General features: G+C 34.1%; 1 protein-coding gene across 2 annotated transcripts; it reads left to right on the plus strand.

The window, feature by feature from the left end:
• The first annotated feature begins 643 nt into the window (after positions 1-643).
• LOC138183980 (RRP12-like protein) lies at positions 644-11,616 on the plus strand. 2 transcript variants are annotated; one of them, XM_069121574.1, is made up of 23 exons: positions 644-925; positions 1,014-1,191; positions 1,313-1,439; positions 2,130-2,312; positions 2,396-2,555; positions 2,648-2,820; positions 2,896-3,131; positions 3,215-3,382; positions 3,453-3,561; positions 3,631-3,795; positions 3,881-4,002; positions 4,086-4,200; positions 4,270-4,506; positions 4,572-4,798; positions 4,886-5,009; positions 5,097-5,394; positions 5,475-5,632; positions 5,725-5,987; positions 6,059-6,222; positions 6,292-6,477; positions 6,582-6,692; positions 6,762-6,921; positions 11,583-11,616. In XM_069121574.1, the coding sequence occupies exons 1-23, from the start codon at positions 790-792 to the stop codon at positions 11,599-11,601; spliced, it is 3,819 nt and encodes a 1,272-aa protein (XP_068977675.1). In that variant the 5' UTR covers positions 644-789; the 3' UTR covers positions 11,602-11,616. The 2 variants fall into 2 exon arrangements, with proteins under 2 accessions (XP_068977675.1, XP_068977676.1); XM_069121575.1 differs by lacking the exon at positions 11,583-11,616 and having other exon boundaries at positions 6,762-6,926.
• Positions 11,617-18,061: the final 6,445 nt, after the last annotated feature.

An 18,061-nucleotide genomic window follows, 5' to 3' on the forward strand; every position in this document is an offset into this window, starting at 1 on the left:
CCGGCAAATGTTTCCTTCACGATCGAATAACATATGTATCTCCATCAAACGAGAACGTGACTGTTGATTCATCTAGACTCATAAGTCATATACAGTTTACAATAAATTTGAAAATTTTCGCGTCGCCTCGAGGAAGAACAGTATTCGATTGGCTACTCTGCAAATCGCCTAAACTATGACCGTCCTAATTACACGCTTAATCATCGATAGTTACAATAAAGATCATAACGTGAATAATCATTCCGAGCAACGGACGTTTAGATTCTTGATTCTCGATTTGCTTTCCAAGATCGAGTCTCCTTTAATTTGTAGATAAAGTTATTTTTATTATTGATAGATCTACAAACTTAACAAACTTAGATAGATAGATTTGAAACTTAACAAATTTCCGAACTTAAGAATTTGAAAATTTCCAATTTTGAGAAAATAAAACTTAAAAGCTTACGGTCTTGGAAATTTGAAACTTGGATGTCTTTCTGCCTTGAAGGCTAATTTGGCTGGTCTGCTATGACATCTGTCAAAAGGTCAAAAGTACATGCATAGAATATGATGGCTCACACTTATATTTAAGTTACACAATGGTGCATACATGCTGCCATCTTTCGACAGTCATTAGAATATCGTAGCATTTTGCCATACGACGCCATCAATAGCGTTGTAACAATACTTGTAGCACGTGCAGTATGGATTTAACCTCTCTCTATCGTTGTGGATAAAAGAAAGAAATATCTGTCTTGATAAATTTCGTACCTTTCAAGTATATATTATTCAAAAATTAGGTAGGAGAAGATGGGTAAATTGGGACCGCGGTTAAATAGCCGAAAAAAGGCGAAACGTTGGCCGAAGGGTCAGAGCTCCAGTTCTAATCCACAAACTAAAAAGCATCGGGAACAGGCATCCTGGATGTTCTTTAAAGATTCAACAGGTATAAACTTACAAATATCAATGATTAGAATTTTTTTATGAATTTTCTTTTGTCTTTGATATTATATTAAATTTTGTAATTCTCTTAGCCCCTGCGAAGCCTGGTATAACAGAGGAAAATTTAAAAAAACACAATGCTATTCAAGGGATTGAATCACAGGTAGAAACACCTGATAGCGAAGGTTACTCTTGGGAAACATGTACAGAAAACACTGCTGATACCTTTGCTACCAATTATAGTAATTGTTCAAATATATCATTTAGTAGGTTAGTACATAATCGTACTTAAATCAAACTTAGTTTTAAATATCAGCAATATGTATTCGAAGATATTATTAAATGTTAAATTGAGCGATTAATTGAATATTATTGAATAATGATTTTACAGGTTTTTAAATCATTTTCAATCGAAATCACTGTTGCATAAGGAAATGTTAGCTGTGTTGTCCGCTGTAACAGAGATTATAAAACAGCATGGTGGTAATGAGTCTAGCACAGAATATTTTGCTGCATTGGTATGTATTACAAAACACTTTTTAACCCTTTGCGGACGGGGCTGCTCGACGAGCGGATGTCGCTGTGGATAAGAGGTATTGGCACACACAGTTGAGAAAATATACACATTGAACGATTGCGTTGTTGAGGGTTTATATTTAGTTCATCATCGCCGTGACTATCACTAGGAATATTGAAATGTCTGAGCTATGTCCTTATTGAACAGAGTTCATTTCCAATGTCTGAAGCACTGTTGTTGTCTTCTATCTTGTCACGTTCAAAATAATATTCGTCATCACTACTGTCACTATCGAATCTTTTCTGAATCTTTTAGGCATTGTGTACATATAAGGTATTATAAAAAATATATAAAATTTATAAAAAGCTTGCCGATTCGTCTGGTAATGCCATTGAAAGACTGAAATTCGTTCTCACTCGGCCATCATCCTGCATCGCGAGTTTACGTTAAACGGAACATAAGATTTCTAAAGATCTATAATTTTCTCCCATTAAAAACATAGCACTGTTTAGTTTACTATACCCATGTGTAAGTACGCATAAGATTATCCCTCAGAAAAATAGACGTACGTCAGACATCTCAAAATAAGTACCCGGAACTGTGAACAGACTCTGGCGGCTATATACCGATACTCGTTCGCAAAGGGTTAAGAAAGGTATGGACAAACTAATTATAAATATTCATATCTTAGATGAGCACTTTGGAAGCGATTGAATCGGATACGTCAATCGCAGCCACGCTCTCGTTATTAGGCATGGGCCTAAAAACTGTCCCAAAAAATATTCTAAACATCCAATTTGGAGCTGCAAGTGAAATATTCTTACGTATCCTTGTTAGATATGCATCGTCGGAAGAGTACTTAATACTTCGACATGTAAATCGTTTTTCATTCTATTTCTTTATATGATTTTAAATATTACACCAAGGCATACTATCTGTATTTTTCATTTTTCACAGTGTATTCATTGTTTATCTGTGCTCCTTCGAGCACAAGAAGCAGCCACATGGTCTAGTTCATCTACGATGCAAGTGTTGGATGTTATTTTGTCATTTAGTATACACTATAAACCAAAATTAAGAAAATCAGCACAACATGGAATATGTGCCATATTAAACGGTAGCACAAATTTGAATGAAGAAATTATTCAAATAAATTTCAAATAAATCAATTTTTGATAAACTTTAATGTTACAATGTTAATAATTATAGGAGGTGATATCATGAAAGGTGAAAACCCACCGCAATATCATCCAGCTACTCCATACATTGCAAAATTCTGTATTGGTCAACTTGACTCCGAGTACGATGGTATTACAAATGTTCTTCATGTCCTTACACTACTAAAAGACATTTTCCATCATTTACCAAAGATTCATGTGAAGGTATTTGTCAACATTCGTTAAGGAAATACATATATTTATATTATACAACTTTTATTACGAACTTTTGTTTTCCAGACTATCAGTGAATCTTTATTGAAGCTTATGACTATGAAAAATGTGTTAGTAACTTCATGTTGTCTACAAACCTTTCATGGTTTGTTCGTTTCTCGACCATCAGAAGCTATTCTACCAGTACAAAGAAATGGGCAAATCATTACTGCCTTATATGATTATCAACCTCCGGCAACTGATACACAACCAACCTTAGCGTGGCTAACCGTAATGCAAGAAGCGTATTTAAATTTAGCGCAGTAAACAAACTTTTATATTTAAACTCCTTATATCCAATTTTATTGAAGAGATAGTAATTGCTGAATGTATTTTTCCTTTATAGCAATTCATTAAATTTATGCGCAGTTCTTTTACCAAGAATTTTGGACAGATGCATGCAATTGTGGCTTTCGGACAAATCGGAAGTTATATCTGGTTCTTCGCACACGATAAAAATTTTATTACAAGATTGCGTCGGTAAAATATGTGAAACCGAAGAATCAATGAAAACGTAAGATTAGATTTAATTATTATTCTTTGTATCTATTATTTATATTTCATCATTTATATCAAACTTTTAGATATAAGGACACTATCAATCAGATAACTTTTATGATCCATCAAGCATTAGGTTATCAATATTTGGAAGCTTGGTATCATATTCTTCATTTAATAGCCCTACTGTTTCAGGTAATATCGATTTTCTGCTTCTTACCCTTTTGTCAGTGTTGTACAATTCAACGTTCCCTTTTATTACAGGTAACTGGTAAAGCGAGAAGTCCGCAATTAATAGAGATATTAAAAAGTCTTGCTGAGTTACGTGATTCTTACAATTTTGCGTCGAAAAATGACGCTGAGTACGCTATTGGAGCTGCGATAAGAGTGCTAGGACCGGAGACTGTATTAAATTTGATTCCATTGAAAGCAAGTAATTCTATATGAACCGGATTATGCTTAGAAAGAAAAACTTTATTTTATAACTACAGTAATATAAATCTCTATTCTATAGGTATCGGACAATGCGATTAATTTAAAAAGAACTTGGCTACTACCATTATTGAAAGATTGTGTGCTAGGTGGGTCACTTACTTTCTTCATGGAAACATTGCTACCTATCGTTGCATTGTGCGAGTAAGTATTTTAATCTATCTTTATTATAAGAGTATAAATTATCTTATATTGATATTTTTAATGATAATTATACTCAATTTTAGAAAAAAAGCAACCGAACCTGTAGGCGGAAAAACTTACGAATTTCTCGTTTGCCAAGTCTGGGCTATTTTACCAAGTATATGCAACAACGCTACCGATGTGAAAGATAATTTCAAGGTATATATCAGAGATAAATATAAAAGATATAGTATCAAGTATCCATGAGATAACTTTTATCTTGTTTAGAATATAGCTAAACTGTTAGGAACAAATTTAAACGAGAGAAAGAATTTAAGGATGTCGATAATGTCTGCCTTACGAAGATTAATAACGAAAGCAGTCGAAGACGACAAAAAAGAAGATATACACGAACTAGCTAGATTTGCAAAGAATTATTTACCATTGTTTTTAAATCTATACACTACTAAGCCAGTTGGTACTGACGAAGAAGGACAACGCTTCGCTACATATGATACAATAAGAGTAATTTGTGAATAGAAGAAGTAATTTTCTTTAAAGAGATTAACTAATATTTTGTACAATTACAGGTGTATCTTACAATTACGGATAAGGAAGTGGTACACGAATTATTCGATCGTGCGTTATTTAAGTTGAAAGAACCTGATATCGACGATTTTTTCAAAGAAAGTATTCACGATATAATAAGATTATTTATTAATTATACTGACATTAATAGATTAAAGACGTTTTACGATATGTGTGTACCACTTCTTAAAGAAATTTCTAAAACCAAGGAACAGAAGAAAGCATATAGGTAACTTTTTAATATATTTGGAATTAAATATTTTAATTATTTTTTCTGCAAAAACAAAAATTATTTTTTACTTGTATGTTCTTTCAGGTTTTTAGAAGAGATATGTGGCAGTGAGAAGGAAACGTGTAAAGAGTTTGTAGTTCAATACAGACGCGAGATACAAAAATTATTAATATCCTCGGCTACTGAAGTCGCAAAACCAAGCAGAGGAGTAAGTGCTAACTTACAAACATTGCTCTATAATATCAATTTCTTATGAAAATTTTAACAAATAAGTCTTACTTATTTTTTTAATTAGGCACGATTAAGATGCTTAATTCATCTGATCAAAATTCATCCACAACTTGAGAAAACTAAGTTCTTAGAAGCCATTGTGCCCGAAGCAGTAATCTATTTAAAAGATTTAAATACGAAATGTCGAACTTCTGCATATCAACTTTTAAACACTATTGCCGAGAAATTTTTAGGAAATCCTACACATCTTAAAGATTATGTTAATATGCTCATGGTTGGTTTGAGTGGTGCGATAGAAAATGTACAAAAGTATTGTACCGCATCCTTGCTGGCACTTTCTTCTATCACTTATCATTACAACGGTACAGTTTATTTCAAACTAAAGTTAAAATAAATATTTCGTATGAAAATAAATAATAGCATATTAAAAATATTACAACAGGATGTTTAGGTATAGAGACAGTTAAAGAAATCTTGGGACAAGCTTGTATTTTTGTTACAAGTCCGACAAGAGAAATTGCAGAAGCTGCATTGGCATATATCAAAGTCTATATTACTGTGATGCCATCTCATATTGCTGCTTTGAATTTAAAATTGTTGGTTAGTAACAAAGGCGTTCAATTAATAACAATAAAAGGTTAGTAACGAAATCCCATATAGCTCAATAAAAAAACGAATTAATGAATTTGCAGATAGACGCTTTATGTGCAATGAACGATGACTGCCATAGGCATTTCAGACAAAAAGTACGAGATATTCTCGTAAAGTTAATAAGAAAATACGGAATGGAAACAATTTCTGGCATGATTCCAGTTTCTAATGCGATGTTACATAAGAGATTAAGAAATATGAATAAGGCAGAAGAGGCGAAGAAAAAGAAAAGAGAATTGAGGAACTTGAAAAAACAAGAAAATGACGAGGATACTGAATTCAATGCAAAGAGAAAACCTAAAAGGTAACTGTATTTTACTTTAATCGAAATTTTTCTTAAACCGAAACAACTCTATAATCTTTATTAAAATTCAGTATGGAAGAAATATTGGCGGATAGCGATGATGAGTTCGTTGAAGATATGGACAATGAAGAGTCAAGGAAAAGGAAGAAAAGAACATCGCGAAAGGAAGCCTGGATTCATGAGAATGAAGAGATCGTTGATCTCGTTGATCCTGCGGCTGCTCGAAATATATCAAGTAAGTCTAGATATTTTTCAAAATTCGATTAGTCGAAGTTGGAATTAAATTCACAAAATAATTTTTTAGCAACGCAACCTACAGTCGCTATAAATTCAAAAATAGCGGCTATAAAACGGAAAGATCGTGAATTTAAGACTACGTCTGATGGCCGTCTTATTATCACAGTAGATAATGAGAAAGATAATGAACCAGAACCCAAGAGAAAGAAGAAATCTGCAATTTTGTTGCACAGTGATTCAGAAGACGATTATGGTAAGAATTAGGGTTAGATTTGGGGTTAGGAATTGTAGCAAAATGTAAAGTAATTCAAAGAAACAAGTGAACGAAGCCAATGAATTTTTATGTTACATGATCAGAAGATGATGTTCAGTCTGTAGCCATGTCGCAAGCAATGGATAAAAAACGTAAATATAGCGATAGTTGTGATAACATTAGCGTAAGGAGTGGATCCACATTGAAGTATCAAGGTATAATAGTAATATATAATCTATAGTAAATTTTGGTCTGTTGTTTAATAACAATTTTGGTATCCATAGCAGGAGGGTCTGGAATACATCGACCATTGAAAAAATCAAGAACAGAATATATACCAGGAGCGGAATATAAAGCATCAAAGGCTGGAGGTGATGTTAAAAGGAAAGGAAAACCAGATCCATATGCTTATGTACCTCTGTCAAGAGCAGCATTAAACAAAAGGTAAATAATGATAACATGAATTTTGATTTAAATTGAAGATACGCATTGAATTGATTCATTTTTATCTTTAGAAAAAAGAAGAAAAATGCGAGTAAATATTTATAACTTTATAACTATGAGAAAACTCGAAGAAGCCCGGGCGCAACTGCATATACGAGACTGCGAAAAGTATCTGTTATAACTCGATTAAGAGCGAGTATCATCAATGTATTGGGTTTAGGTTTGGGTCAGATTTTTCAATGCAACCGTAGCAAGGTAACCCTGGCAACGCTTGCACGAAATAACAACTATAATTTTATTTCATAAAATAACATTACTTATTCGTTCGTCCGTAATTTTTATAATTAATTTGTTGTTATTTCACGCGGACGTTTACGGCCGCCTCGTGGCGGCAGAATTGAAAAATCTGACCCAAAACTGAACAAAGCAATAGTAATATAAGTTGTATAGTTGCAACAAATTGCATTCTCGCAGCTCAGACGCAGCCCCGCATATGCATATGCACGTTGTACACGGGGCGTTTAAGCTCGCCCAATCCTCGTTTATAAACTGAAGATAAGCAGCTGGCAACCAATACTGACGCATACGCTGCCACGGACGCACAACTATGGACAAAAATACACTGCAGTGGTACCGGCCGTTTTTCGCGAATATCTCGCCAGCTAAGCGAGTCCACCCATTACGGTACACAAAGGAGAAGAAAGTTGTAGAAAATACCCATACATTTCTACAACATATGCAAAAAATCATAGAAATCGTAGGGTAGGCGACCTTCCTACAGTCCCATCATCAAATGTCCTAAAATTATACATTTATATAATTCATTTAATATACATAAGATATTTTATAATGAAATATGAAAAAATTAGGAAATGATAGCGACGAAACCAGTATTCATTTAAAGGATGTCTGTCGATACATTCTCAAAACAGCTAGATAATAATTCGAGAGATTAAGACTGCACAAATAAGTAAGGATCTTCTGGTGCAATGAGGGAAATACGATCGATGATCGTTCAGTCCTTATACGATGCAAAGGCACGATAAGCTATTTGCAAGTTGCATAATCTTATTTCTTCAATTACTCTTTCTTACCTAACCCTCTCATGCTTACCGTTAATGAAATCGCGTGTTTACCAAAGCAGCGGTAATTGAGAACAGTGTCCAAAGCTTTCGTAGTAATTAATTATAATACATTATACTGCCATATAGTTCAGGTCTTGCGTAACTATAGTTTCATAATATTTCAAGTATTCTTTTTCCAACAAACATAAATAACGTAGTTGACACAACAAATTGTTGAATTTAGCTTGGGAGATAAACAGACCGAAAATTTCTGTAATTATGACAAAAATATGACTTTTGCAGGAATTATATATAGTGAAATATAGTTAACTTTGAACATACTATATACTTATTTATTTATTTAAGATGATTTCTATCTCTGTGTATCAGTTACTGGAGGTTGATAATCATATAAGGCAGTAATGATTTGCCCATTTCTTTGTACTGGTAGAATAGCTTCTGATGGTCGAGAAACGAACAAACCATGAAAGGTTTGTAGACAACATGAAGTTACTAACACATTTTTCATAGTCATAAGCTTCAATAAAGATTCACTAATAGTCTGGAAAATAAAAGTTCGTAATTGTATAATATAAATATATGTATTTCCTTAACAAATGTTGACAAATACCTTCACATGAATCTTTGGTAAATGATGGAAAATGTCTTTTAGTAGTGTAAGGACATGAAGAACATTTGTAATACCATCGTACTCGGAGTCAAGTTGACCAATACAGAATTTTGCAATGTATGAAGTAGCTGTATTTTGTTATATTCGATTGAGTATTGTGTGTGATATGCGTGTGTAGAATCGGAGTATCGTAATTTCGTAAGGAAAGCGATAAAAATATTCAGTTACCCAATTTTTTCTAAATTTTTCTAAATTTGAGATTTTTTCGGAAGAGATAATTCAATTCTAAATAAAAATATAAAGCTCCTAAGATTTATTAACACAAACGTTAAACACAGATTTCATGATGTTTATGCACAATAATTATTTATTTATGCGTGCTAGTATATGAAATTTTCAATTTACGTTATGTTTCCTCCATAAAATCATAAACGCCCGTAAAAATGTTCACTAGCGTATCTTGCCTCTGTGCGGCAACGACGAACACTGGTTATAACTGTTTGGACCATTCGCGGGGAGACGCGATCGCAAGGAAGCACGTCAACGGGAGTCGTAAATTCCCGTTACGATTAGATAATCGACGCTACGAAATGATCGATCCCCTATTTCGGTTAGGATAATAGAGGTGGTTTAATTGAGTAGTTACACTGAATTAACAGGTATAACTTGATGTTTATTCCAACAACTTTGTAGAGAGATGATTACACTGATGCGTACGTACAAGTTAAGTAAGTAATTGTTTTACGTATAGAAGCCCGATAGTGACATGTTGACTTTTCTCGCCGTGTAGAAGTTGATTTGACTCTCCTAATGTCGTAGGAGAAGTGAGGTAAAGTGACGATGTTGTATCGGAGGAAAGCTAGTCGTGGGTGTGTCTAACGCAAGGGATCATCGGATTTGTTGATGACAATTTTGGTTAGGAAAGTGAGGGCAGTAGACATTGCTTCTGATTGGGTATAAGAAGGTTGGTGGACTAGGAAGGGCCTTAGCCGCCCTCCATAGAAAGTTGCTGGTGGGAAGCATCATACGTGAGAAAAACTAACTTTCCTGTGTCAAACCATGGTGGACAATGAACCTTAGGAAACAATACAGCGAAAGAATATCTGTTCGGTTTGAAGGACCTCGACTAGGAAATTCCTTAGATTTATGATGGGTCCTTGAGACTATTGAAGGTACGCAGTGAGGACGAGCGGACATCTGGTTACCATCTTGCCCGCGGTGTGTGGCCTGGTCTAGGTAGAGTGTCGCTCGACGTAACAATAACTAAACACAAATTAGTAGGTATTAATTCTTGAAAAAGAATAAAAGATAAAAATTATTATTTCTGACAAGCGCAAATCAATAGAATAATAATGGCGATGCAATCATGATAATAGAATGTACCAATTATACAATAGCGCACTTGAGAATCTAAATACTCCCATATAAAACTTTCAACTTCAATTCTTATAAAATTCCTATAAAAAGATTCGGCAATTTAAAAAAAATTAAATCTATGTCTAAAAAGACGAATCTTCAAAGAAGTCTTCAAATAAGCCCAGTACTATAGGCAACGCCTCAAAACGCGCAAGTTCCGACGAAGCAATGAGAAAAACAAAAAAGGAAACGAACCCCGAGGTTGCACGTGTCCAGTTAGAACGCGAAAACTCGTCGAGGCATAAAAGATCCAGCAGCTGGATCTGTTCTAAAGACTTCAGAGACTAGACAAAGGGGTACAATCTCGCTTAAAGGGGTGCAAGATCGTCTGGAATAGAAACTCCGTTCCAGGTCAGGCCAGGTGCATTTTTTGTAGTCCTGTCACCATGTCCCTGTAACACCAATCTCATCTCAACCATAGGATATCGACCTCGAGTCTTAGGCACATCACCACCTTATCATCATAGCCTACACCAAGGCTTACACGTAGCTTAGTCCACATCACAGATAAAGGGTTCGACCCCTGACCTTCGAACACTTCTCCGACTACACAGAAGCTATGACACACCTTAGTCTAGATCATAGATCAGACATCGACCCCCGACCTTCGAACACTTCTCCACATCACAACCCACACCTAGCCCCTCAACATCCTAAAACCAAAATATATATAAACCGAGACTTCACCCATCTCGGGCAGTCCTAGTTCTAGTTTTTGTTCTTGTTCTTGTTCTAATGGCTGTACTCATACTACCTATTTTCTCCGGTTCAGTGTCATCTCTGTAAGTGTTAAGATTTATAATAAAGCTTTATAAAGGAAAACTAGTAGTTGGATTACGACTCAAACTCCTTACTACATTCCAAGTACCCATTTTACGTGACATTTTGGCGATCCTGCCAGGATAGTGAAAATTGTTTGTTCGGAAACCAAGACATTCATCATCTACGGAAGATAGAATTACTTGGGACTACGGTCATCCGCGACAACGAAGTAACTATCAACGAAACCGGAAGAAACACTGGTAAAGCATAAAACATCTACAGACGCTAAATCGCAGGATTGTGAAACATCGCTTCGTCTAGAAAACAAGGACATCCATACCTACGGGAAGGACTAACTTGGACTACGGTCATCCTCGACGACGAATTCTTAATCCACGAAATCAGAAGGCCTTTGGAATTGGAAGCATCTACGGAAGCTAACAAATCAAGGTAAAATTTTTACATATAAAGACAGACGATTTAGCTTTGAACAAGACTCAGACAAAGAATTAGAAACAATGTCGAAAGGTAAAGCATGCACTGGTAGAGACGAACAAAGTACTGAAATGCCAAGCCAAGTACAAGAAGAACTCACGCAAATACACAGACGCATAGACCTTTCAATTCAACGAACAGATGAAGAGAGCAAGCAAAGGGATAAAGAAATCGAATTTCTACGAAAAACAATTGCCGAAATCAAGTTAAGAATACAGAAGACTATTAAAGAACCCACTAGTTGGAGTTATCAGGGTAGATTAGTTTCTAATAATTTGAACAAAAGCTTGGAGAAAAAAGAAGTTACTGTAGAAAATGAAGAGATGGTTTTGAAAGAATTTTCAAAAGAATTGCAGTCTAATGTAGAAAATTCTTACGAAAAGAAAGTATCAATTGACACCGCTTCACAGGATTATATTTTCGTTAAAACAGACTTAATGTTTGATGCCAATAGCTCGACAGAATACCAGAAAGAGCCTTTGAAACGAAGGAAAGAAGATATTGCAGCATTGTATAATGATTTGTTACAATCTTCGTCACAAGATACTCAAAATTTACAAGAATGGTTTGATAAAAAAAGTGAAAGTTTAGAAGAAGCAGGGAAAGATCATAACAAGAAGGATAATATTTCAATAAGAAATATTTTGGACGACGATGGAAATAAAGAAAACAAAATTGAAATGCAGGAATTAGAGGTAGTTAGCAAATCAACCGCTGAAAATGATACAAAACCAACAGACAACGTTGAACAAAATATATCATTAGAATTCGTACAAAAGGCAAAAGATAATGCTTACAGTAATGAAAATTTGCTTATAGAAGGAGACCAAATGATAACAGCGAAAAACGCTTGTGACAGTGCAGAACCAAAAACTTCAGCAGATCTTATGTCAAGAAATTTAGATACTAATACACAGGAGAAGTCTTTAGAAAATAAAGAAGACAAAAGTCTATCTCCATCTATGTTAGATAGTAGTAAACGGAGCAGCCGTTATAATGTTGCTATAAAGTCTGCTACTTCGCTAAAATTTGGAGAAATTGTTTACAATCAAACAAGACAGTCAAACACAAATAAAATTTTGCGAAGCTCTTTAAAGACGAAATTAATCGAAGACTAGTCTGAAATAATTAATAAACAAAAAGCAACGGAAAATGTAGAAAATAAATTGACTAAAAGAAAAAAAAAGGTATTAAACAAAAATTAATTTCAGATAGTGAAAGCGAAACAACTGATGCTCGCTAACGAAGGGAAGTTCTTTTAACAAACACAGCTAGTGATAGCGATAGGTGTAAATCTGTAGAAAATGATAATGCAGTAACGAGAATAACAGCAATTGATGAAGCGAATTTAAGCCAACGTACTAGGAATAAAATATCTCGTTTACTTATGAATATGGTATTTGATAGTCCCTTATCACGTAGTCGGTAATCGAAGAGTTGTGATGATAAAAAGCAACCAGAAGAAGACAAAGGTGCTAGTATTGCAAAGAGAGAAGCGAAACATAGAGGCAGACCTAGGAGATCGGGTAAAGTTGAAGTTAAAAAAAATGAAGATACGAGAAAAATCTTACAAAATGAAAAGAGTGGATTAGAAGAACAAAGAAAAGTCGAAGAAAATACAAAAGAAGAAACTGTAGAGACAGAAGTCAATTCAAAAAGAATATTAGATAATAAGGGCGATTTACTAAATACCGAAAGAGCTATTGAAATTAATAATACTGTTCAAAATATTAAATTTACTAAAGGTAGGAGCCACACTCAAAATGATATGGAAGATGTAGTAGAAGACTCACGAGAATTATCTAATGAAAGTAAGTTATCAAAAATAAGAATTGCACTTAACAAAATTGAAGATACAAAAACTATTCTACAGAATAAAAAGAATTCATTAGAAGGAGAAAAAGAAGTAGGGGAAAAGAAGAAAATGTACAGACAGAAATTACTTCAAAAAAATATATCAGATGATAAATGTGATTTACTTTATAAAAAAAAAAGAAGAAAAAAAAAAAATTTCACAAACTGCATTAAGAATTTATCTATTTTAGTGAGGAGAAAGAGGAAGGATAGAGGCATTGATCAATAGCCTGTGGATTTTGAAGCCTTTATGAAAAACTTACAGTTTTTAATAAAATATTCGATGTAAAGTATTTGTTATAATATTCAGATAGATAGATGAGAAAAAAAGAAACTGAATTTGTATAATTACTCATAGCTTATTGATCAATCATGCGACTCATTCAGGATATTAGAGGTAACTCGATTTGTAGTAAACGCGACGATTTATTAAAAATGGTATATCTGACGTACGATACATTTGCACATGTTAAATTATTTAAATAAGTAAAAAATCACGCGAAAAAACAAATCTACTGAAAATAATGTTGAAGTAGTTAATAATAATAAATCATATAGTGAAACACAAAGCTTAAAACAAGATCAAGTTCAAAAGTGAAGTCACGTGGGCTTATTACTGCTAACGACCAAAAATTGAATTACGATCCCGAGCATCAACTCACTGATCTTCAAGTAGAATGTTCCAACAAAGACAGGACGACACGAGGACATGAAGGAGGAAGTGTAAAAATTGGAATTGCAACTCGGCGAGTTACATAAAAGAAAAGAATAGCAGCGCTTGAATCTTGAAAAGAGCGTTTGAAAAGAGTTCAATCTTTTGGAATACAAATTGAAGAACTAACAATAAAACTAGAAGAAATAACATAAGTCACAAATATGAAGTTGACTTGCTGGAACAAGAAAAGGTCAAACTTAATTCATGTGTTAGTAATTTAATAGAGGAACGTGATAAGCTAGAGCTAAAGTTGCAAAAGAGACAAAATGTAGTTCTTGAACCACAAGGACAAATAATGTGCCCTACGATGTGAACTAGACGAACTAAAGGGTGAATATGAAACAGTTGTTGAAAATGTTTCGGAAAAAGTGGATGATCTTGGATATAAATATGAAGAAGAAACTAATAAATTGAAACTGGATTTTGAAAAAGAAGAAAAATGATCCTTGTCAATGAAAATGAATTTGAAATATTGCGTAGGGTAGAAATTCAAGGTAAAGTAAAAGATATGGACGAACAAAATAATTTTCTTAGAAAAGAACTGAGAAACGTTCAAAAACTTTCCAAAGATGTTAATAATCGCTTACGCGAGGCGAACCAAGAATTAGAAGATTCACATGGAAAATACACTCTTATTTGAAAATTCAAAAAAAAAAAAAAAAAAAAAAAGGGAAAAACATCAGGAAGAATTAGATGATATAATAAAACTTCATGATGAAGAAAAATATAAACTGATACAGTATTGGCGTTCTGTAGAATGTCAAACTGCCATAAAGGCTTACATTGATGGAAAAGTGCAGTAAATATTTAAATAGACAATCCATGACTTCTTATGTAATTGTAACAATCTTGATGTTTTACTATGGAACAACTAGATGAAGTGCACAGTGACATTAATAAAGTAGAATCATCGATAAAAGTAGATGTATCTTCTTCACTAATATCAGAATCAACGACTGATATTATAAAGAATGTGAAGGATATTCCAGAAAATCAAGAAAATAAGTCACAGGAAGGTACAGATAATATAATTCAAGATGTTTTAGTAGTAAATAAATGTGATGTAACAGATTTAAATAAAAAATTTTAAAAGTAAGGAAAGTAGTAACACAGAGAGCATAAAGAACGCTGCGATTAATGAAGTAGAACAAGAAATAATAAATAAGGACCCACAAATTGATGAACAATGTAAAAAAAGATGAGAAATTTCAAGAAGAGCAAGCAGAGAATACAACCGAGATTGGAGATCATTCAAGATATGCAGGTGACACATTTTTAGATAAAGAAAGTACAAACAATGTTGAAATATTTAATACAAATGAGGGTGAACAAAACATTGAGAAACACAACGTTTGTACAGTGTTAAATATAGATACAGTTAGTGATACTAACGCTTAGTGTCAAGCATTAATTAAAACACTTGGTGAGACTTTTAATGATAAAGACCAAACATTGCATGTCACGGATACAGACACAGATTTGTCTAAACTAGTTGATAGTAGTTTAGAAATAATGGTACTGACTGTAGAAACTATTAATGATATGAATGAAAGTACAGAAGAAAATATTGTTTTAACTGTACATGAAAAGGATGCTGCTGTAAATTCCAATGAAGAATTTAATTTGATAGATCATGCATAAGAAAGTGATGAATCAATTATAGAAGTAATCTCAACAGAAATTGTGGCTCAAGAAGTTTCTGAAAATTGTAGCCAGAATGACAATTATGACGTATTAAATCATACAAAGACGAGAAACGATTCTATAACTCCTATTACCTCAGGAGTAATTAGTGATCTAGAAACTGCAGATGACATTGATATTAAATAAAAGAATAACAAGAAACAATAAATGGAAATGGCAAGATTGATCTTTTGATAGTTCACATAAAATTAATGTAGAAAAGAAAATTATTCATAATAAAATTGTCGTACTTATACATGTTGCTAATACAGAAGGAAGGAATAAATCTATAAGTGAAGCAGATAAAGTACGCATAACTAACAAAAGAATTGTAATTCAGGATATCTTTGGTGACTGGGGTGTTGAAAATGCAGAAGATGATAGTCAGTCGATATCTAAAGCTCCAGATACTGTGGAAATTGAATTGAAAAGTTTACTAAATGACACAAAACACGAACTATAGAGGAAAGCACAGTTGTACTGGTTGAAGAAAAAATTACATGTATGGAAAAAGAACCAGTTGTAGATGCTGAAAAGGCTGTAGAAGTTGCTAAACAAAACAAAGAAATACAAGTATCAAAGGAACAACTGGATAACAATCAAACTATAAAGAAACAACAAGATAGTATAAAATCATTACTCAAAGACCATTAACTCATTCTACATCACAGGCTGCTGGAAAGTCTACAAAAGATTCAACACATGATACTGCAGCATTTAGTCAAACTTCGCAAATTATCCCTATTAATCGTGGTCGAAATTTAACCAGCCAACCTTCACAGGTTGAAATAGCAAAAGCATAATATACCACGACGAAGAACAAGTACAAGTTGAGCCAGTCAGAGTCCAATTCCATCGCTCCATACTGAAGAAACACTAAGATTTTGGAGGACCAAAATCAATCTAAAGAGGGGGGTGTGTAACACCGATCTCATCCCAACCATAGGATATCGACCTCGAGTCTTAGGCACATCACCACCTTATCATCATAGCCTACACCAAGGCTTACACGTAGCTTAGTCCACATCACAGATAAAGGGTTCGACCCCCGACCTTCGAACACTTCTCCACATCACAACCCACACCTAGCCCCTCAACATCCTAAAACCAAAATATATATAAACCGAGACTTCACCCATCTCGGGCAGTCCTAGTTCTAGTTTTTATTCTTGTTCTTGTTCTAATGGCTGTACTCATACTACCTATTTTCTCCGGTTCAGTGTCATCTCTGTAAGTGTTAAGATTTATAATAAAGCTTTATAAAGGAAAACTAGTAGTTGGGTTACGACTCAAACTCCTTACTACATTCCAAGTACCCATTTTACGTGACATCTCCTTGGTAAAACCGTGAATTAACTATACCGCGTGACGCAACTTTCGTCGTGAAATATCGATCGATTAATTTTTCAAGTTTACTTCCGAATTTGGAAATTCCGCACCGCAGACGTGGGCTTAACGATGCAAAAATGTAATTGGCATTTATGGTATGTTAATTGTACGAATTGGTAGCAACATAAGGAACGGGCCTCGTTCAACAGAATCCTCTGGCATTAAGAAGGATTTGTATCTCAAGGTGTAATAAACGATAACGCAATACTTCTACGATAGCCGCTCGGATCATTACAGCACATGATTGAAAGATCGACGCAAGATGCATTTTATCACTGTCCTCGATGTGATTATGTGAAACTTGTTTTTAGCTTGTTCGTTTGCGTTGCTAAGTAAAAATGTTGCCCGCTTGCTTAGAAAAAGAAAGATTCTTTTATTTATTATTAATTTATTGTTATTTATGCATTATTAAACAGTCAGCACTAGTATCAAGTTCTAACTTGAAACTCGTGACCTACGAAATATTTTAAGATCACAGATCCAAATTAAAAGTTATTTAAAAAATTTAATGTTCTTCGCTAAGGGGAATTTTTGTAACACTATAAATTTTTTAATTATTCTATCAACTTGTATCGTTGTATTTCTATCACAACGATCTTCAAAGTATTCTGAATATTAGCATAGCCATCTTGGTATCTTAACTCTAGGAGATGATATAAACTTTCGAAAATCCACATCTCAAAAACAAGAGACACGAAAAAATAACTGACCCGTCCACCAAATATTGATCGAAAATGTTCGAAAAAGCCATTCCTTAATTACGAGTAACGTAAATTCCTGGATAAGGTTGGATAACCGGAAGCTAGCTAGGAACGAGGAGGAATCTCATGAATTCGGCGGCACGCTTATTGCGTGGGACGTGTTTTCGTGACGTCACGGAATCAATACGCCATCCAGTCTCAGCTCACCACCAACGTCACCAATGACACCATCGCTTCTTGTCCGTGTTCAATTACTGGAAACGAGGGTACCATGTCGTTGTGGGTCGAACTTGTTCTTTTAATGCAATTTGCCAAGAGCACGGTGTCGTTTGCAACTGACAAAACACGCGTTCAATTACCACGGCAAGCAAGATCGTACCCTTCTTCCTTAATTTCACTCTATTCATTCGTGGATCTCTGGTGAGAAAGG

The sequence above is a fragment of the Bombus flavifrons genome, chromosome 10 (genome assembly GCF_040668555.2).
Source record: "Bombus flavifrons isolate JBK064 chromosome 10, iyBomFlav1_principal, whole genome shotgun sequence".
Taxonomy (NCBI): Eukaryota; Metazoa; Arthropoda; class Insecta; order Hymenoptera; family Apidae; genus Bombus; species Bombus flavifrons.

Excerpts from the sequence above, each read along its gene's own strand:
- LOC138183980 (XM_069121574.1), top strand. The coding sequence starts at position 790 with ATGGGTAAATTGGGACCGCGGTTAAATAGCCGAAAAAAGGCGAAACGT. Across the intron at positions 926-1,013 it reads GTTCTTTAAAGATTCAACAG|CCCCTGCGAAGCCTGGTATA; the intron begins GTATAAACTTAC and ends TAATTCTCTTAG. Across the intron at positions 2,556-2,647 it reads AATATGTGCCATATTAAACG|GAGGTGATATCATGAAAGGT; the intron begins GTAGCACAAATT and ends TAATAATTATAG.